We start from the raw sequence: 22,541 nt of genomic DNA on the forward strand, positions 1-22,541 counted from the left end.
ATACCTGATTCGTGAGTTCATTTGGTTAAGAAATTAAATCACGGATTATACGGGTTAGTTTGGAAAAATTATTGTAATTGTGATAAAAATTATTTTTTAAAGTTATTTTTATTTAAAAATTTATTAAAAAAATTTATTTTTATATCAACATATCAAAATCATTTTAAAAAATATTTTTTCAAAAACACTATTAAATTAAAAAACAAATAAAATTTATACTCCATGGATCATTCTCTTGTGTATTGTTTTAAAATCTAAGGTGAACAATGGAGTTCACCATCTCGGAGCTGGACTGGTACACGTTAAAAAAAATAAAAATAAAATATTCATGTTATTCAGATGATTTGGTAGATTCAAGTTTGGTTTGGTTAAAACCTGAATATTAATTTATTAAAATTTTTTATTTTGAATATTTTTTGTTGAAACAATAATTTTTTTTAATTGCACTGACCCTTGTTAACCCTCTTTATCTATAATACAGGCTTGTTCCGGATCATATTTTTAAACTATGATAGGGTGTTTAGAATGATTTAGCCTGCATGTTAAAAAACAAAAACAGATTAGATTACTTTGATGCATGGTATTCCAAATTAAGTCCAGTAACTGATAGTCCTGTAACACGGAAAACTTAATCATAACAAGAGAATGTTGTACAGTGTTTCATAAAAATTCAATTTTCTTTTTGTTAAAAATTAATATTTTTTTTATTTTGAATCGTTTTGATGTGCTGATCTTAAAAATAATTTTTTAAAATTAAATAAAAAATTTTATTTTAATATATTTTAACATAAAAAATATTTTAAAAAATAACCATGACGATACTCTCAAATATACCTTAAATCTAATACTAGAAGAGCAAAGACAAGTAATTCCAGTAAAAAAAACAGCAGCAGGAGGAGGAGGAGGAGGAGACGCAATAATCGATCAAATTAACGTGAAAATCAATTGCTTTTTGACCATATAATTAATATACGTGGAGTTTACTTTTAGAGTCCAAGTATAATTATTTAATAATTATAACAGATTTTGTTAGCGAACCCGTAACAAAGATATAGAAAAACTTCCTATTAAAAAAAAGATATAGAAAAACAGATTGTATTTTTTTAGGGGGGGGGATTTTTATGAAAAAACAGATTGAAAACTTCCTCTGATTTAACATATTGCTTCTGGTAAGATCATTGACCAGCGAAATTGGATTATATCGTGCAAAGATATACAGCACTGTTAAAAAAATTTACTGAAACAACTTAAAAAGGCGTGGGATCTGTTTAATTATTTACATTAACAGTAAATTATATTCATATATTATTTTAATCATTAAGTAATTAATTGATTTCATGCTTTGCTTGGCTATCGTGAGGCGCTAACGCTGAGAAGGGCTCTAGTTCGATTCTAGGATATCGGCCCAGGCATGCGGCCCTGCCTCGGGCCCATACCCTTGATTGTATTCCATCACTCACTGTGTTCTTTTTATTGATTTTTATATTCTAGAGCTCGGTTAATTGTAAATTATTTTTTATATTTTTTTATCATATAATAATATTTTTGGTTTTCCATGTAATTCTGTTATTGCCGTAGATAAGTTTGTTCATTGAATATGTAACATTATTTTATGACTAGAGTATTAAGTTTCTAATGATTTTTGAATAATTTTTTTTCAGTTCTTACTTGGGTAATTTTATATTTTTTTAAATGATGAAACTAATTTCATTCGAGGTTTATAATTGTCCTTTTTAATAAGTGTATTTTTTAAAAATTAAAATTGTATTTTCATCCGTGCAAAAATATATCAGTATTTTAACTGTTAGACCAACACTTTATTAATATAATTTAGAACAACCGGTTATAAACGAGTTACAACTAAATCATATAAAAAATCCATAGTACTTGTTTATGAACTAATGAGGTAAAATTAAAACTAAAAAGAGAACTAATAATTCCAAATGACCACTTTTATAAAAAAAGGCTTATAATTTCCGGCACGATTATTAATTCGCGCCCATATTCTCAAATTTAACATGGAAGTTCTGTAGGCCTAATTTTATTAAGAAAATTAGTTGTTGTAACTAGTCAAGATCATAAATGCTTTCAGACCAGGTTTGAAAAATTATCGTCGAGTCAATACCGAATTAATTTTTTTTTATTAAAGATGTCTTACTTGAAGAATGTTTTGTTGAACATTTTGATAGTGTATCATGATTTTTTATTAAGAAGATTTTGTCACACAAATAATCTAATTATTTATATTATTTTATTTTCAATCTATAAATTTTATTTTTTTCTAGTTTTATTCTTCTATTCAATATTATTATTAACTTTTATAGTTTTTTGTTTTTTTTTACGTGAAGGGAATAATTTTTCCGAACTGAAACCAGTCACGGCCCGGTGCAGTCAATGGGCTTATAAATACGGACCCAACTACCAAGAAAAGAGTAGAGAGTGATAATCAGACACGTTGTGTCACCGGAACTGATCGGTTTCATTTTAGGTGCCTTCACAATCAGAGACCAGAAAATCTATTCATATCTCGCTTTCGAATCAAAAGTCACGTTCCCTCCGTCCACTCGAACATCTCGGCTGTTCACACAGAGAAAATCCAACGGCCAATTTTCACCTCAAATAGAACGTGGGTTTGGTTCGAAACATTACAAAATTAACTAACAAGTGACCGAGAGAAAGCGAATAAGTAAAAATAAAATAAAATCCAAAGGCCTTTTAGGATTCGATTTGCAATTGCTGTGCGGTACAGTGAGATTTGTGTTTTTTTCGAATAATAAATTTAAAATATTTTAATTCATCGTGATTTTATATGTATTTTACTTGAAACGCTATCGACATTCAACTTGTAATTACAAGCCAAACATATAAACACTGTACAAGATATTTTTACAGAAATATTTCTTAATAAAAAATAATATTTTTTATTTTTTAATATATCACATTAAAAATATAAAAAAAATGAGAACACACAATTAAAAAACAGTCTTAAGCCACGTTATCCAAGGAAACCTTAATCGAACCAAGACAACCGAATCTCTGTAACATTTTCTCGAAATAGACAGGAAAAAAAAAAACACAGAAAAGTCAAAATCGTGGTAGTGTGGTGTTGTTGATAATTTCGTAGTTAAAAGAAAATAAAAAAGAAGATGAGAATATGCCATTGATATGTACCAGTCAGACATTCTCAGATGCCAAGTCGGTTTAAGACATTATCAGCTCTCTCCATATTTTTATTTTGCTTCACCTGCACGCTTCTCTCATCTCCCTTCCCTCCCTCCCTCTCTCAGGTATTTGTAATCTCTCCTCTTTCTCTTTATTCAAGAATTTATGTTTGTAACTGAATTTAATCGAAGAATTTTTTTCTCGTTCTGTTTATAGTCCTCCTATTTTCATTTTGAGGTAAAACCCTAAGTTTTCTGTTTGGTTGCATAGTAAAATTAGAGATTGAGGTTCATTGTACAATTAGAATTTGTTTTGTTCTTTCTCAGTATCCAAACAGTTTTTTGTTTTTGTGTTTTTCTCGTGTTTCTTGAGGTTGTGTTGCGTCCTAGGATTGTTTCCTTAATCTTTAATGTTTTTTTTGTTTAATTTTTAATCAGGATCGTGAAGCTGGTTTTGTGTCATCAAGTTGTTGTTAGTTTGAATTAAATTTGAGAAGAGTGAATTACTGGGAGATTGTGTGATGGGCTCGGATAAGCAGACCACTGGTTTATTAGAAACCCTTAGAATGGAGAGGGTGAGGACTATTTTGACGCATACATATCCTTACCCGCACGAGCATTCGCGGCACGCAATCATTGCTGTTGTTGTGGGTTGTTTGTTTTTCATTTCTTCGGACAACATGCACACTCTCATAGAAAAATTGGACAATAATATTAAGTGGTGGTCGATGTATGCTTGCCTCCTTGGTTTCTTCTATTTCTTCTCGTCGCCATTTTTGGGGAAGACAATCAAACCTAGCTATTCAAATTTCAGTCGGTGGTAAGTGCTCTTGATCACAGAACCTTTGTTCTTTGTTTTGTAGAAATGTGCTTATCTAGTAGCTAAACAACCACAACAATTGAAATGTTGATAGTTTGTGAGCATTTACTTTACAGGTATATAGCTTGGATTTTAGTTGCAACTCTGTATCATCTTCCTAGTTTTCAGTCGATGGGAGTAGATATGAGGATGAATTTGTCATTGTTTTTGACAATATCTGTATCTTCAATTTTGTTTCTCCTTGTCTTCCACATTATTTTTATTGGCCTGTGGTATATTGGTCTCGTTTCTCGTGTTGCCGGAAGGAGGCCAGCGATCTTGACTATTCTCCAAAACTGCGCAGTAGGTGTATTTGGTACTTTGTCCATATCATGCATGCCTTTTTTCCTTTTAATATAGCTCTGACCTTTGTTTTCATGTGATTAATTTTTCAAACAGGTTCTCAGTGTAGCCTGCTGTGTGTTTTATAGCCACTGTGGTAACCTTGCCAATTTGAGAGATAGACCATCTCAAAGAAAGTATTCTAGTTGGTTTTCTTTTTGGAAGAAAGAAGAGAGAAGCACATGGCTTGCAAAATTCCTCCGAATGAATGAGTTAAAAGACCAGGTCTGCTCTTCTTGGTTTGCTCCAGTTGGGTCTGCTAGTGATTATCCACTTCTGTCCAAGTGGGTTATTTATGGGGAAGTAAGACTATATTCAACTCCATCCTTTATACATCTTGAATGCATCATCCCCCCCCCCCCAGCATTTATCCTTCTATTTAACACTGTTATCTTGTGTTTTGCAGTTAGGTTGCAATGGAAGTGGATGCGCTGGTTCATCTGATGAAATTTCTCCCTTATATTCACTGTGGGCTACATTCATAGGTCTTTACATTGCTAATTATGTAGTTGAAAGGTCAACAGGGTGAGTGATGATCTTCAGATTAACTTTATGATGCATTAATTATCATTTATTGGCATTGGGGCAAGTTTTATTTTTCTTGATTGGATGGTCCTTTTTTATGGCGGTAAATCATATATAGGTTTTTACATTGCCAATTATGTAGGGGGTTAACAGAGTGAGTCATCTTTAGATTAACTTTTGGATGCATGTTATCTTCTATTGGTGTCGAGGAGGATTTTAATTTCTTGACTGGATGCCCCTTTTATGGTGTTGGCAGATCATAACAATATGACATGTTCTCTTCATCCATGTTTTGATTTATTTGTTTGGTTTATGGCCTATTTAGGAACTTCCTGAGTTGGTAGCTTCAGTAGCCCTTTCTTTTTCTTCTTCTCTTCAATAAGGTGTGGACAAGTCATCCTGATGAGTTTCTAACCATGCTGCTACTTGTAGTTTTGACTTAGGTGCTAACTGCTTAATCGAGGTTCATTGTATTGTCTTTATGGTATTTTACATGCTCTTGAATAGTCATTTGAGAACCTTCCTATCATAATATTTCATAATGTAGGCCATTTGATAGTTGATTCTGCTCTTTTGGTATTCACAACGCTATCCTGCTTTATTTTTATTCTGATGAGCTTGCAGAGGAAGCATAAACCAACAATGATTTCATGATTCCATTATGTCTCACTCATTTTAGTAGCCATCATTCAGTTACACATTTCTATTTTTGAGAATTATTGTCCCATTACACGAATGAGTTGCATTTACTGTTTTTGGTAGTGCCACTATGATGTCTAGTTTCTCTTCCAAACTCACGGTTTTCTACCTAACAGGTGGGCTCTTACTCACCCCTTGTCAGTGGAAGAGTATGAGAAGTCAAAGAAGAAACAAATGAAGCCTGATTTTTTGGACATGGTCCCTTGGTACTCTGGGTATGTGTTTCCATCTACGTTTTTTTTCTTGCTTGATGGGTTGGTAGTGGAGATGAGTTGAAAGAGACTTTTGAAATTCTTGCTCTCACTTTGTACTGGCTACATGTTTCAGAACATCTGCAGATCTGTTCAAGACAGCCTTTGACCTCTTGGTATCGGTAACTGTGTTTGTTGGCCGTTTTGACATGCGTATGATGCAGGTATAGTTCCACATTGAGTATTGTATTCATTGACATGTGTTTTGTTTCTGTACTCGTTGAGATAAATTGTTTCTTTTTCTCTGATGAACCTCAAAAAAATATGAGTTATGCTAGCTATGATTAACATAATTCCATTCATGGTATAGTGATGTCTCTTTTTCCCTTTTCTGCACCATCAGGCAGCTATGAACCGGGCTCAAGATGGAGCACAACAGGGTCTTTTGTATGATCATTTTAATGATAAGGATGAATTATGGTTTGACTTCATGGCTGATACTGGTGATGGTGGGAACTCATCTTATACAGTTGCGAGACTTCTTGCTCAGCCTTCTATTCAGGTCACTAGAGGTGATTCTGTGCTTTCCCTACCGCGTGGAAACTTACTTCTTATAGGAGGGGATCTTGCGTAAGTTGAAAGTGTTTCTTGTGTTGTTGACCTGGTTTCAAAAATATACAACCTAGCTCTGTGAAAGAATCCTTCTTTTTGTTGGATGATTTTTTACCGTAATTTAATGGTCTTGAAAGTTGACGAGGCAAGCATTTTATATTGATTCATAGGTGTGTTGTGATTTGAATCTCTTTAATGGTTCTGATCCACTCCACTTTAATGGTCCTGACTCCTGATTTGAGTTTCTGCTTCAAGGGTTCTGAATATTTGGTTAACCAAATAATAATGAATATCCTGATGTTGATGGACTCTTAAGAGGTAAAAACACAATTTCAAGTCAAATGCTACTGATTATCTGAAGGAAAAAAAATTGTATCTTGGGTCTGAAACCTTCCTCTTTTCGTTGCAAGCAGTGTACCTTATATTTAGTCCCTTGATTGAACTGAAAAGATGGGATTGTTACGGCTTTAGGGTCTATAATTACCACCCCTAATCCCGTGAGTTAAGTTGAGTCGAACTATTAATATCCTACTCTACAAGCACATTAAGTTTGATGACGCTCAGGAATCAATCTTCAAGCTGCACTTTGCTTTGGGCATCAATTCCTGTATTGGTTCCGTCATTGTATATCCACCACCCACTAATAAACCAGCCTCTCCTTGCCTGCATCCAATTTGGTTGGCCATCAATGTTTAGCACTGTACTTTGTCAACGACTGTTTTAAGTGTTTCAGGGGTTGTGCATCCATCTTTACAGATTAGTTCTTTAGAATCCTTTCTTGTCAGGATGAACTTTATGGAATGTTGCACTAGCTGTGTAGATCATTCTGATGTCTAAATCTTGAAATGAACTTGTTAAAACTATGATGTTAGAAATTTGCAGACTTGTTATATACTTTGAAAATCTCTCAAAATATATCTTCCTCCATTTCTGTAGCATTGATGTTTAACTAGGTTGGTATTTTCCCCCAGAGCACCCTAATCTATAATGTTCCAGAGCTTATTACTCATTTATAGTTGAGGCCATCAGAAGATAACATATGCCATTTAAGTATATGCACTGTGCATGTATGCCTAGTTTTATGTGATCATTAACTTATTTATGCTCTTCATGACCGATACCTGTTCACTTGTTCAATTAATAATTTCATGTTTTCATTGTAGATATCCTAATCCGTCCTCCTTCACATATGAGAGACGCTTGTTTTGTCCTTTTGAATATGCTTTGCAGCCTCCGCCTTGGTATAAACAAGATCATATAGCTGTAAACAAGCCTGAGCTGCCTGATGGAGTGGCTGAATTGAAACAATATGATGGACCTCAGTGCTTTCTCATTCCTGGAAACCATGGTTGGTTTTATTTTCAGCATGAGTTCTGTTACATATTTCTTTTCCTCAGCAAGAAAAGCTCGTCTCACAAATAGTTGTAGACTGAATTGCCATCACATCTTTCGTGGTAGACCCTAGTTTATTGAAAGGTTTAGTTAATGGTTTGCTTTAAACTTTGCAGACTGGTTTGATGGACTTCATACTTTCATGAGGTACATATGTCACAAGAGCTGGTTGGGTGGGTGGTTTATGCCCCAGAAGAAGAGTTATTTTGCTCTGCAACTCCCTAAACGTTGGTGGGTGTTTGGTCTTGATCTAGCACTCCACAATGATATTGATGTGTACCAGTTCAAATTCTTTGCAGAACTGATACAGGAGAAGGTACTTTCTTCTTTTCCTTTGTCCCCATTTTGATATGTTCTGCAGCTAGAATTAAACAAGTGCTGGAGTTATTCCCCTTGACCCTTACATCCATTTTAACTTGTTTGATATATTAACTTTAATAGGCCAGAGCAAGCATTTATATGATAAACACATTATTACACTTGGACAGAACTTTTGGGCATGCCTGCAAGTCACATTATATGACAAGCACATGTGTCAAAGTTAGTGACCTTCTTAGCCATTTTCGCTAGACAATTATTCGTACGAGACAATTATATCTCAATACTGAGGATACTATCATGTGTAGGCTGTTTATTTTACCCCTAGATTAGGAGATGAAATTGTCTGGCATAGCACTTGAAGTTCCATGTCACAATAGCAAATATGCATTCAATGTGCATGCTCAAGTCCATTAAACACAGGGCCAAAAGACTCTGGCAACTATTTGTGCTTGTGATCCAATTCACCCCTGGAAACTAGTGTATATCTTGATGGAAGATTTTGGTGATTTTGCAGCTGTTGATGGCATAATATTCTTTGCGAAGGCTGATGGTCACTCATTACACTTCTATAATAATCTTAATTTAAGAATGATAACCAATAAAATTTAGCCATCGCAGTATCTTGTGCCTACTTCTTGGGGGTTAGATGCCTGATTTGATCTTTCACACTTGACCCTATATCGAAATTTGCAACCCAGGTTGCTGTTTTTCTGTTTCCCATTTTAAAACACTGCTCCATTGTCATTGTCATTGTCATTGTCATTGTCATCTTCCTTGTACTCGAAGTGCTGTTCTGAGTATGTCTGATGAAAAAAAAATCCATGAAATACCTTTCCAGAGCCACTGACCAAGTGAATGTAATTGATTTCGATTCAGCCCCTTCTTTCATTGTTCAGGCATGATAATTGGTCTTACCAAGTAGAATTTGATAGAGCTATTTCTTTTTGTGTATTCACCTACCTCTAGGCTAATTGTTTCTTTATTTTCCCTTCTCCTGAATATTTTAGGATCTTTAAATTACTATCTGTATTTCAGGTTGCAGACAATGACTCTGTGATCCTTATTACACACGAACCAAATTGGCTTCTTGATTGGTATTGGAATGATGTTTCTGGAAAGAATGTCTCACACTTGATATGTGATTATTTGAAAGGAAGGTGTAAAATTCGAGTGGCTGGGGACTTGCATCATTATATGCGCCATTCATTTGTTCCAGCTGATGGGCCAGTCCATGTGCAACATCTTCTTGTAAATGGTTGTGGTGGTGCCTTTTTACATCCCACCCATGTCTTTTCCAATTTCAAAAAATTGTATGGAACTTCATATGAAAACAAGGCTGCATATCCTTCATTGGAAGATTCAAGCAGGGTAAGTTTTGGATTTTTCATATGTATTTTCTAATAATTTTCTTTCCTCCATGGTCATGTATAACTTTAATTTCCTTTTTTTTTGGTGCTATAGCTCCCTAATCAATTTTTTTTTGCAGATTGCTTTGGGTAATATTTTGAAGTTTCGAAAGAAGAACTGGCAATTTGATATCATTGGTGGCTTTATATACTTTGTGTTGAGTTTTTCTATGTTTCCACAGGTATGCATCTGTTTAGTCCTTTCTGTTAGTCAGATTCATGCTAGTTACCCTAAGTTCTGGTTTGTTTTGATTGCAACGGCCTGGCAATTAAGATATGGTGTTCTGACTTTTCAGATCCATGCTAATAGCCGAAGGATAGCATGTGGATCCCATTTCCCTGATAATTATGATGTCTTTCATTCTCGTTTTCTTTTCGCTTGAAATATCTTGCACCCCCGCCGCTGTTATGAGAATGTTGTTGCTACCTTTATGTTACACCTACTACCTAGATAGATAAAGCATTATAATTTTTACCACGGGACTCTTGCACTACATTGCTGATGGTTGGCTGATTTTCCCCTTCATTTTTAGTGTAAGCTCGACCACATTTTGCAAGACAATACATTTTCCGGCCACTTGTGGAGCTTCTTTGGCACCGTGTGGAATGTTTTTATGCACGTGCTGGAACACTCTTATGTATCCATGACCGGTGCTATTCTGTTGCTAATTTTGGCGATTGCATTTGTCCCACCCAAAGTTTCTCGAAAGAAACGGGCAGTTATTGGAATTCTCCATGTTTCTTCCCACCTGGCAGCAGCTCTAATTCTAATGTTGCTTTTGGAACTGGGCATTGAGACATGTATCAGGCATAAACTGCTAGCAACTTCAGGCAAGTTATGCTTTCTGTTTCTTTGGTGAATGGTTCAAAGTTTCCTTTTTAACATCGCAGGAACATTCAGTTTTTGTAGCTCCAATAGTTGTTTTTTTAGATGGTCGTTGAGTAAGAGGTGCTAGTTATGACTTTTTCAGGCTATCACACTTTATATGAATGGTACCGATATGTGGAGAGTGAACACTTTCCAGATCCTACTGGCCTCCGTTCTCGTATTGAACAATGGACCTTTGGCCTTTATCCAGCATGCATCAAGTATCTCATGTCTGCCTTCGATGTTCCTGAGGTAAAAAAAAAAAAGTTTTCATCTCACTGAAATATGATGCTGTTGTGTTTATTCATGAGAGAGATATTATCAGGTCATGGCTGTCTCGCGGAGTAATATTTGCAAAAATGGGATGGAGTCCCTGTCAAGAGGGGGAGCTATCATTTATTATGCTTCCGTGTTTATCTACTTCTGGGTCTTCTCAACACCTGTTGTTTCTTTGGTTTTCGGAAGTTATCTATACATCTGCATTAACTGGCTTCACATGCACTTTGATGAAGCCTTTTCATCTCTCCGAATTGCAAACTACAAGGCATTCACACGATTCCACATCAACAAAGATGGTGATCTTGAGGTTTTCACCCTTGCAGTTGACAAGGTAAGAAATTAATGCTGTTTTGATTTTCCAGCATGTTTATTAGCCTGACATGATGGCATTTTGTTAAATGCGGTTGACTGTAGCTTTGTTACTGTGTGTGCCTGCGTGCACGCAGATGTTTGGCTGTGAATGCTTGTGTTCAGTAAAGGGTACCTTAAACTTCAGAAATTCAGTTTGGTTGGCTGTTTTGTAGTTTAACCATCCTCTGTTTTTATCTGTTGTGGAGTAAACACTCATCATAGCTCACTGTTAGAACTGTCTTAACGTTGTGATTATTTGATTAAATGTGCAGGTCCCAAAGGAATGGAAACTGGATCCTCATTGGGATGCAGAGCCAAAGCAGCCACAACAACTAAGCCACCATCGAAAGTTCCCTAGCAAATGGAGTGCAGCTGTTGCTCAGCAAGAGCCACTGAATACTGTTAAAATCGTTGACCACTTTGTTGTTAGACAAACAGAGAAACCAGACTTTGGAACAAGTAGTGGATCAGTAATTCATTGATCTATCTGCTCAAATATGTAGCGTTGCTGCAATCTCATCATCTAGGAAGCAATAGGGAAAAAAAAAAGCATTAGAAATAGAAAAGACAGTTCTGGAATTCATCTCGATTTTTAACTTCTACTTCCAATCAGCCTCAAGTTTCTGATAACAAGGGTTGTGCCAGTTCTCCTATTTGATTTGAATTTGGTACAACCCGTTTGTATATATTGTTGAAGGAGGAGACAGAGATGATTAGGAAGCAATCCATATGGATTGGGATGATTGCATCTTTCGGCTTCGAATTAGATGGGGCAGAAATGTAATTCATGCCCTGCAAAGGGCATGTTAAGACCACTGATTCCTGTTGATGAATTATGAATATATGTAATTGATCTGCTCTTGTATTGGCTTTCATCTGGGTGAATTCCTTGCTCCTCCGTGGTCAGTTGTAGATTTGTTGTCGGACTTGTATCATACTTTATTTCGAAAAACTAATTCTATGACACTGTTTTAGTTTCAGCAGAGCTTCTTCATCTTTGGTCAGGTAACAAGTTGCGAAATCAACCTGGATATCGAAGTCAGAATTCCCAAGCTTTTCGAGATCTTCTGTCGAACAAAATAGAGTAGGGTGCAAGTATTTGTTTGCATATTTCAAGCAGCTTACATTTGATCATATATATCGCAATGGACGATTCTGAGTGCTTGAATTTTTTTTTCTTTTGATACATTTGAACAAAAATGATCCATAGGAAAACAATATTCACACATTCGTGTGTGTACATGAGTTAATGGATGCTGACATTTATTATCTATACGAATAAATGGAATCAAATTAACAGTCCAAAACATGAGCTCAATTTCTACTCATTAATGGCGGAAATAGTGTAACAGAAAAGGATAAAAGAGGGAAGGAAAGGGTGTCGTCTGTTTCTTGCTGCAAAAACTGATCTATGTACATCTTTCTCAGTAGTGTTGACACCTATCTTTGATAGTCCAGATGAAGGAAGCTCTCATACTGGGTTCCTTTCAATACTTTGTGGATTTCATCCCAGTTCTGCACTTGCTTTGATAAATGCCCACTGTGTATCTTAACCTGACGGCTTGTAAGCTCTCTATATGGCAACCTCAAGAAGTCTTGAACCTCTTTCAGTTTCTGCACAAGAAATTCCAGCAATATTGTTACTAATATTGAAGACAAGACAAGTGTTAGTGAGCAGCGAGTTAAGCTTTAATGGAAGGTCAATCAATACACAACAGCACAAATGCCTTACTGTGCGGTTACCGACGACATCTTCATAGTAAACAACAGTATGACGAGTGCTCTTGAAATAATCTATGGCCCTGGTAGCCCTATCGTCTACATGCTTTAGTTCAGCTATCAGTGTCGTGGCATTTATTGTTGGCCTGTATTTCGCAAGAACTTCGGCCTGCAATGCTTATGAACTTTATGACTTCTTCTCGAGACAATAAATTTGAGAGAGAGAGAGAGAGAGAGAGAGAGAAGCACCTCCATTGATGAGTGGACATGAGACTTGTGGGTTCCATTCAGTGGCTTGTTGCTTTTGTCATAGGAATTTGCAAGTACAGAGATCATTCTGCGGAGCAAATTCCTTCTAAAGAGGAATATTGCATGAACTCCATTCTGCTTGAAGTACTCTGCTATACCCTCGTGATGTTCCATCACGCCCTGCAAAATGCATAATCATTATGTGCATTTTTTAAAAATTATTTTTAAATAATATATAAACCGATATGCATTAGCGATTAGTTTTAGTGTTAGAAAGGAGAGGGAGCCAGGTTCATTATCCGCTATGGCAGGAGATTAACACAGCAAATGACACAAAGGATCACTCTTGAGCAGGAAATGTGGCCAAGTTTTGACAGACAACGAAGTAGGAACATTATCATCCTAGGCAGTAGAGTCGAGGATCTAAAACTAAGAAAATCCACGAGTAAAACTACAAAGCCACTGACCTGATTAAGCATCCATTTGAACCCAACAGCAGCATTACACTCATTCTTGGAAGCACTACTTAACCAATCAAGATTGTAAACTCTATCCAAAGTTTGTGTAATTGCAGAAACACTCGCCCTTCTTGCTCTCTTCCCAAAAATTTCTCCATTCGAGCTAACATTAATATGACTATTTAACAATGTCTCAAACCATCCACTTCCAGATCTCTGCATTGAGAATATGGCAAAAAACCTTACTGGGTTGCAGGCACATTCCTCCCTACATATACATCAAAGAGTAACTATTTTTACACCAACACGTAAATAAACCAAGTTAGATATTAAATTCAATAACTATCAAAATACCTGCTAAACGTTTCAGGCTTGGGGTAATGCACATAGGGCTTTTCCCATTCCTCAACATTTGAAGAATTACATGGCTGATCGAATATTCTGATGTTGAGGAACTTGGCTGTTGTGTGTGGACTTATCTGCTTTATACATATTGAGCAGATATAAACTCCACAGACCATAGCAAATGCCACGACCACCAGTCTCAATAACAATGGAGATTTCTTAGGACCCTTTGTAACCAATGCATCCTGAAATTAAAATTAAACACCCCAGATGTTAACAAAATGAATTGGTAATGGAAACACAAAACTCGAAACAGGAAAAAAAGAGAGCGATCTGTAGAGATCAAAGGATCATACTGTAGTTTCCATCTCCATAAAAAGAAAGGAGATAAGAAATATGAAAGGGCTTTGGTTTTATTCTGTTTGATCATTTTGAGAAAAATAAGGCTATTGAAATGGTCAGAGGACAGACACTTGAGGGAAAAAAAAACATGATGCTAAAAGAAAACAAAACAGACACGCCATATCCTTACACGTTGTAGGAAAGCCATACATGGTCTGAGAATATCTTGTAATTAAACAGTAAACTTCTAAGATACAAATTTTATAAAGTTAACTATATATGGTCTGTAAGAATCTTTGCTATCATTGATTAAAATCTTATAAGGCAATGCACAGAAACAGAAAGAATAAGAAAATACAATGATCAAAACTAAGTATCAGCTAGCTGAACAGACCTTGTTGAAGAAACACAAATCTTCAGTCATTCTTCAGGAGGAGGAGGAGGAGGAGGAGGAGGAAAGAAAAGCAAGAAACATAGCATTCATTCAATTATCTGTCTGCCTTTCACAAATAAATTAACGTTAGAGAGGGAAACAGAGAAGAAAAGCTGTGATATGGTTCAAGATTTTTCTCTTATTTTAGAGTGTATTATAATATAGTACTTGTCATTTTGACAAAATGTTAACGCGCATGTCACAACCTTGTGAACAATCATGAAACAACGGTCAATGAAAGAGCTAAATTTTTAAAACATGAAACCTTGATAAGGCTCTGAAATCATGTTTGGTACCTCAACTTTTTTAAATTGGCTCAAATCAATTTCTATGCTCAGGAGTAAAAAGTTTTTTGAAATTTTAATTTTCAACCCCTTCTTACAAGCATAGTGTAATTCATAAAACTCATAAATCAGAACTTGACCCAAGCTCTCGGTTTTGAGTTAAACTATTAAAAACATTGACTTGATCAAGTTTTTAGTGATTTATTTGACTTACCCAAAGCCAATCCAAACTTAATTCGATCAACTTAAAAAAAAAACAATTTAAAAAAAAAACAATAATTTTTTTGTGAAAAAACTATAGCAATTATTGACAAACATTGCGATATAAAAGAAATTATAAAGAATACAAGACTTAACATGGTTCAGCAATGTACCTATACACACGTGAGCGAAGAGATTTTATTTTTCAATATATTAAAATGAGGTTACTTGATTTTTATTTATAGTTGACTCTAAATTGTCCAAGGAAACATAACTCTGATTCGCCCTATATATTCTACTTTAACATCTATCCATGTGTCACAAACTACAACAACATCGTTAAATTGATATATAGTGATTCAATGGTTAATATAATTAATAGAGTTTTTTTCTCATTCATGCGATACCTATCCTTCTAAGGACTGTAATGCTAATTAAATAGTCAGTACATAGTGTCATGATATGATTGGACGGAGGATTGATTTGAGCTGGTTTAAAGTATAGAGCCTGGTTTCACAAAATGTGAAAAGTGGGGGACCATACATGATTTTAAGCCATAAAGTAAGGGCTCTTTTGGCTCTAAGTCTTTTCGAGGAAAAAGAAAACGCGTCTGGTAGGCTTCTCTGAATGTACGGACATCATGTTCTAACCTGTCATATACGTATGACATGACAGGTTCGACTTCACAAAGCTGATTATTAATTGTTGTACCAATCAAATATTGCATCCTCGGTAGCCGGTAACCGTACGTCTACACCAATACTTGTCCTCTCGTGCACGTATAGAAAAATCCCGGTGACTACGGTAGTTTTGCCATATTAACATCATGTTAATATTTTTTTAAAAGTATTTTTTTTTGTAGTTTTTATATGTTGATTTTATAAATAAATAAAAAATTTAAAAATATTTTACACAATAATACCACAAACACTAAATAAATTATAATTATAATACTTTGTTTCACCCAACAAGTTATTTCAGGATCTAATTTTTGAATTTTTTAAAAAGGCTTAGAGTTAATCTAGTTAATTTATTAAATTAATTTGTGACTTAATCAAGATTTAGTTTGATTTTAAGTTTTTTTTCAAAGCAATATAGTTTTAACCTTTTTAAAAAAAGATTTAAAATAAATTAATTTGAATTGACCCACCCAACTCATAACCTAATACATAAATAACTTTATTTTTTTCTTGAAAATTCATCTAATTTAGTACTAATTTATATTTTATCGTATTAATTTATTTATTATTATGATTTACTTTCCAAAGCATTAATATTTGTTTTCATACACCATAGGTATCACCATCTATTTTACTTATGTTACTGTTTAAAAAAGTAAATTATTAAATAAACTTGGAATATTATTTTACTAATAAAATAGCCCATTTTTTTTACACATATTCTTCTTTGATAATTTATTTATTTTTATTATAAATGAGAGATTCGAACACTAGATCTTTTGGGAGAAAAGTTAAGGGATTCATTGGCTATTCAATAATATATATTAATTGACCATGAGCTCCTTTGTTAATATATTGATAATTCTGATCAATTTATAATTTCTTTTCAATGAAATCTCTCTCGCAATTTCACAATGGAAATCTACGTTTTTGTTTCTTTCTTTTTATTATTTTCATGAGCTTAGTGTCACCTGACAAGATCTTTTTTTTTTTCTTCAATTAAGCTTCTACTTTCTCCATGGCATTACCGTCCCGTACTAGATTCCTTGCCACGTGGCCCGAACTCTTTAAGAACTCCTTAGGTTGTCAAACAAGGAGCAACAGTTGTCAAAGGAGATCTCAGGAATTTAAAAATTCATATCTCTGCTTACCAGCTACGTGCACCTGCACCCCACGATCCTGTGTTCATACCTGTCGCACTCGGCTCGGTCGGTGGTTTGGCTTGGATGGGTCAATCCCAGATTTCATATAAGATCAGGCTTGTTAGTTAGTGATCGAGAATAGTTTTTGTTTAAAATATATTATAATAATATATATTTTTATTTTTTAAAAAATTATTTTTGATATCAGTATATTAAAATGATAAAAAATATAAAAAATTAATTTTAAATAATTTTTTAAAAAACATTTAAGGAAACGTTGTTTAGAACACGGTTCCAAATGACATCTTATTTTTAAATCATCTAGAAGGTTTAGCGGATCAAACTCTGATAATTTTGGTGAGGTTTATCAAAGATTTCTTAAATAATATTTTTTATATAAAAGTTATTCTTTCATTAAATGAAATTTAATAAACTCACCATTAATTTATTGACCTACTTACAAATTTAATTTCATAACCAATGAATCTAAAATAAAATGAACTAAAAAAATCCCACAAAATAAACCCAAAAAAATCCTTTATAAAAGAAAAAAGTTCAAAAAACACTTTAGGATCATGAACTCGGACAAAGAGCTCGAGTCTACGCACCAAGAACATGGGCTCGAGCAAGTAACCCGAGCCCATGCTCCTTGCATGGGCGCATGGATGCCCAATGCATGGGTGCTATTCAGTGCATTGGGTGTATGCCCAGCATCCATGTGGACTCGGGTTGTCAAGCTCGAACTCAACATGTTTGGAACCAGGTAACGCATCTGGACCCACTTTTATCTCTCATAGCCCAAGCCTAATACTCACCCAAGAATTTTTTTCAGACCCATGTAAGGTTCTCATTATTTTATACTAATTCAATATATATTATTTTAAATAGAATAAATCAAATTATTTAAACTAAAAAACCAACTAATTATCTAACATGTCAACTTTATTTCTAAACATATTGAATTTGGGAAGTAATCAATAACTATATCCTTATTTAAAACCATCCTCTCCATCATTCTCTTTCTTTTTAGAGATCACACATCGGAATCACTAGTGATCATTGCCCAACTTAGAAAAGACCTCGAAAAATCACAAAATCACTCGATCGTTTTAATTTTTAAATTCCACTCTCTTGAAAAAAATTCACAATCATGTACCCTTGTTCTAGCTTAATTAATATTTTTTCTCTGATTTAGCTTGTTACTTACTGACATGTCATCCATTAAAGCCTATCATCACCATAGCAAGCGCGGCTACTTTCGTCATAATCCACCAACCCATGAATCCCTTGACCCGATTGAACAACGTGCTTTGTATCCTTTAAACATGTGAATATTAAGAAATTTGTTAAGATAAGAGCACCACGTATGAAGAGGATTGTTTTAAGAAAACTGGTAAGAGTGCTCTTAATTCCTGATCTCTCAAGTCTTGACTTAAACCGACAATAACATTAAAAAGTTGAGTTAAGAGTTGTTTGTGACATGTTGCAAAGATTTTTTCACATGTTTGGGCTCTGCCTCTATAATTTATCAATTTTTTTACAGTAAAGAATATTTGTTTTCATCTTGATTAATTAATCACATATAATCAGAAAAGGGAAAGTAAATCGCCCTTGGGGATGTTTGTTTAATGAAAAATAATTTTCTGAAAATCACTTTCCAAACTTTTTTATGTTTGTTTGTTATTAAAAAAGTTGGTCAACAAAAAACACTTTCCAGTTAAAGAAAAATTTAGTTTGATTTCTAGAAACACGTTTTTCTTTTATTTTGGTAAGAAAACACTTTCTAGAAGTTGTGAAAAATTTAAAAATATCATATTATTTGTTGATTATATCAAATTTGATCCTCAAACTTTTGATTGCTATATATATATTTTGTTTTGAATATTTTTTTTTTAATTTCATCCTTAAAAATTGATTTTTATATTAACTTTGATCTTCATTTTTATAATTCTTATTTGCTTTTCTCTTATTATTTTTTAATTGAAATTTTTTATCTATCAAATTTAGTTCTCATTCTTTTGATTGTTACTTATTTTATTTGAAGTAATTTATGAAATGATAATTATTATTATTTTAATTTTTTCATTTGTTAAATTTGATCTTTATTATTTTGATTATTATTTATTTTATTTGAGATAATTTATGAAATTATATTTTTTTTCAATTTCATTCTCATTCAACTTTTTAATTTGTAAGATTTGTTCTTTATTATTTTAATAAACTTGAAAAAAATAAAACAAGTAATTTTCTAGTTCATTTTTCATGGCATAACAAAACACTGAGAAATATTTTTCAATTTATTTTTTAATTATAGTATCAAACATCAAAAAATAATTTATTTTTTTAAAATTTATTTTTTTAAAATTCACTTTTCAAAAAAAATACTTTATAACAAACCAACGAAACTTTAATCGCAAAGAAAAGTGCAAATAATATTGAAGGCGTCAACTGGTTTTCTTATAGTAATTAGTGAAATTTAAGCTAACTCACACACTCCCCATACGACCAGGAAAACGAGAGTCAATCAAAATTCATGTTTCAAGGGTGATTTGATGAGCGATTATGGAGGATCCTACTTTTAATGCGTGAACCTGAGGTCTAGATAATCCCTCGGAAATGATGGCAGAATTTTCAAAAACAACGGGCCCAACCCGAACATTCATGCGGGCCACGATCCTCGGATGAAATATGAGCGTGCCCGAATTGGGACGGGCTGATTGACAAAATTGGCATCTCTCTTTTAACTGTTGACTAATTTTGTCTGTGGAGCTTCAACGGATGCATCATGTAATCTTCAGTATAGCAATATTTGACCTAGTATTTCGTAAGCCCAAGACAAATTGATCTGGTATTTCCCTTATATGTCAAATGAAATAACAGGGGATTTGACAGCAAAATCGATAAGAAATCCAATATAAAATAGTTTATTGGGATATTCGAGGAAGAGCAGGCTTGACTGCAAGTGAATCGTGACTACCGATGAGAACATGGAAATTCGAAAAACAGAGAAATGAAAAATGGTAACATAAGCCTAGTAAGTATTTAACATATAATAAAAGAAAAAAAATGGTCTTATTAAGAAACCTGATTTCCAGATGCCTAAGCCGATGAAGATCAAATAGAGCTGTAGAGACAAGCAAGAGATGCAAACCAAACTGCCGACCAAGACACACAAGAACAAGAATATCAAACAAAGTTGCTAAAATTCATCCTCCTATTGCTTAATTGTAATATACACACCCCATAACTTTAACCTCCAGAAGCTCACATGCATTTGAAGTAATATAACACAATCAACCCTATGCAATCGTAACCATCTGCGCCTTTTCCCAAAACAATTTACCATGGGCTGAATGCAAAGCCCTAACTGCCACTATCCATAGCGTACAAATACTCCATGAAAACGTTGCTATCCATGCTGTGTGTCCTTTTGATAAAACAATTCCATCATAAGCAAATACTAATGCTGTTGCATGTGCAAAAACAAAGCTTCTCCTTTTACTCAATGACGTGAATCTTGTTTCTGTAAGTTGACCACCTTAGGGATAAACATTGAGTTGGTCCACAACAGAAACAATGGTATTTGGCAACAACCATAAGAAAAGCAGGCATTCACAACTGATGAGAATCAAAGAGAAGGGGAAACAAAACATGAAACTCAGATTAAACTAGACAAAACAAAATTCCTGTCTAGAGAAATAAAAACAAGATAGTAGGTGTGCTGGTTTCAGACATGCCTGTTCAGGGATGATCATTTAATATTAAAACATGTTTTAGAAGATGGAATAAGTTTTCACATTTCAAAATTAAATGAATAGGTGGAATGAACTGATTCAAAGGCAGTTATACCACAAGTACACAAGCAACTATGAGGAAAAGGGAAGCATCGGATTAATCAAGAAGAAAAATGAAAAAAAAGGTACCACCTTACCATAAACATGCCTTCAAAGCTGCATTACAAGATGATCAGCCGGACTATCTGCCCCAAATATCTGAATGACTTTGCCGCTTCCTTTAAGCATTTATTTTTCTCGTCTCGTGTCCAGTGCTGTTTTCATAGCATTACAAACATACAGTGGATAGGTATCAAGAAATGTCAAAGAAAAGCAAATGTAATTCAATGGATGCTTGGTGATGATCTCAAGTTATTAACCTCTCCAAGCATGTTGAGCTTCTCACGCACACCCTTTAACAATTCCTGGGCATCTCCATCCCATCTGTAGAACTCCAGCTCTCTTCCTTGCAGTAGCTTGTCAGAAACCTGAAATTATAAATCAAAACAACAAGATTAATGATTGATTTGATTTTGGAAAACCACTAAAGATGGGCCCAGGTTTTAATCGGACCCTTTTTCTTTAGCTCATCCATAGAACTGATTCTGTTTGGACAACACCAGCTAAAAGATGGCACAAGGTTTAAGTGGAACTTTTTTCACTTCATCAAACGAAAGAAAGAGCTAGCTTGACTTAGAAAGAAAGTCCATGATACAATCACAATTGGCAGCCATCATATCCTACTTGGTTCAAGAATTTTAAAATTTGCACATAAGATGACCCTGTTACGATGGCACAGATTAACCATACCTCGAAGCAATTCAATATGGTATTTCAAAGGTTAATAGGCCGGAATGTAGAAATTGTTTCTACATCCTGAGCAAGAATTGTTGTATAAACAAACACACAAATACACAGACCTTTCTAGATATCACCTGACCGCCTGCAATATGTGAGAAATATATGTTGTAGAAATGGGAAAGGAAGAGTGGGGCATTATCCTCTGCAAGCTCCTCCAAATACTTGACATAAGAAGTTCCTGGAGTACTAGGCTCAGGAATCTCTATATTCCGTTGACTAAACCACTCGAGGTCCTTTGCAAGACCCTCAGATCTTTCCAACCCAGTTTTTCTAAAATAGGTATCTGCAATCGGAAAAACAAATCTTAGTAAAGATTCTTTCAAAATTTCCCACAAGATTTTTGTTAGATTCTCTAAGAAATTCAGCCACAAGAAGAAGAACTCACAAGAAACATCATCAGATTTATCAACAATCCGCTCAAGAGTGTCGAAAACAAGCTTGCTGTCAACTAGATACTTAACAAACCCTTCCATACTGGGAATCCAAATATCATCATCACCATCACCATCACCATTTCCCTCTTCTTCTTTCTCAGATACGCTATCGTTTTCTGAATCTTGGCAGCTGTCATCATCATCATCACTCTTAACAGTCTTGTGGGTGTGTTTGCCTTTGATATTACGGAGCTTCATGGCAACAAATCTCATCTCTTCAGTAATCCCTTTGTTCTCTCCTGGATATGGCTTCCTATACCTTTTTCTCTTCTTCATCACGGGCGGGCCCACACTTGGTGTTGCTGTTGTTGGCAAAGAAGAATTTGAATTGGAGCAACACGTTATTATCTTGTGGTTCTTGTTTTTTATTAGGTTTGGGAACTTTAACTGAGATGGAAATAGTAATGAAATCAAAGAAGAAGAATGGACAAGAGGCTCCATTGATGGTGGTTTACACGACGCTGTCAAGGATAACAAGGCCATGGTTAAACCTTAAACCTCGCCTCCCCTCCCCTTTGTGCTAGTGCTAAAACAATGATGAGGTTTATCGTTTGCTTAGTGGGCTAAAAGCCCGTAAATGAATATATTCTGACCATATTATCTAATGGGCTTCG

At 34.4% G+C, this 22,541-nt stretch overlaps 3 protein-coding genes across 12 annotated transcripts; 1 reads left to right on the forward strand and 2 right to left on the reverse strand.

Moving 5' to 3' along the window:
* The first annotated feature begins 3,026 nt into the window (after positions 1-3,026).
* On the forward strand, positions 3,027-11,986 carry LOC133682142 (uncharacterized). Its single transcript, XM_062105406.1, has 16 exons — positions 3,027-3,287; positions 3,600-3,981; positions 4,098-4,323; positions 4,420-4,665; positions 4,769-4,887; positions 5,703-5,801; positions 5,914-6,001; positions 6,181-6,407; positions 7,553-7,737; positions 7,898-8,097; positions 9,138-9,470; positions 9,589-9,690; positions 10,042-10,339; positions 10,480-10,628; positions 10,702-10,986; positions 11,279-11,986. The coding sequence occupies exons 2-16, from the start codon at positions 3,683-3,685 to the stop codon at positions 11,486-11,488; spliced, it is 3,066 nt and encodes a 1,021-aa protein (XP_061961390.1). The 5' UTR covers positions 3,027-3,287; positions 3,600-3,682; the 3' UTR covers positions 11,489-11,986.
* A 180-nt stretch (positions 11,987-12,166) lies between these two features.
* LOC133682143 (uncharacterized) lies at positions 12,167-14,706 on the reverse strand. Its single transcript, XM_062105407.1, has 6 exons — positions 14,514-14,706; positions 13,787-14,022; positions 13,442-13,700; positions 12,975-13,154; positions 12,739-12,894; positions 12,167-12,620 (listed from the first exon to the last, which is right to left on the reverse strand). The coding sequence occupies exons 1-6, from the start codon at positions 14,541-14,543 to the stop codon at positions 12,447-12,449; spliced, it is 1,035 nt and encodes a 344-aa protein (XP_061961391.1). The 5' UTR covers positions 14,544-14,706; the 3' UTR covers positions 12,167-12,446.
* A 5,206-nt stretch (positions 14,707-19,912) lies between these two features.
* On the reverse strand, positions 19,913-22,459 carry LOC133681664 (probable inactive heme oxygenase 2, chloroplastic). Of its 10 annotated transcripts, none has more exons than XM_062104772.1 (5): positions 21,879-22,459; positions 21,553-21,776; positions 21,013-21,120; positions 20,791-20,907; positions 19,913-20,014 (listed from the first exon to the last, which is right to left on the reverse strand). In XM_062104772.1, exons 1-4 carry the CDS (start codon positions 22,408-22,410, stop codon positions 20,815-20,817), a joined length of 957 nt encoding a protein of 318 aa, XP_061960756.1. In that variant the 5' UTR covers positions 22,411-22,459; the 3' UTR covers positions 19,913-20,014; positions 20,791-20,814. The 10 variants fall into 10 exon arrangements, with proteins under 10 accessions (XP_061960756.1, XP_061960754.1, XP_061960751.1 ...); XM_062104770.1 differs by having other exon boundaries at positions 19,913-20,286; XM_062104767.1 differs by having other exon boundaries at positions 19,913-20,382.
* Between the last annotated feature and the right edge of the window lie 82 nt (positions 22,460-22,541).

Source organism: Populus nigra, chromosome 2 (assembly GCF_951802175.1).
Source record: "Populus nigra chromosome 2, ddPopNigr1.1, whole genome shotgun sequence".
NCBI classification, from domain to species: domain Eukaryota; kingdom Viridiplantae; phylum Streptophyta; class Magnoliopsida; order Malpighiales; family Salicaceae; genus Populus; species Populus nigra.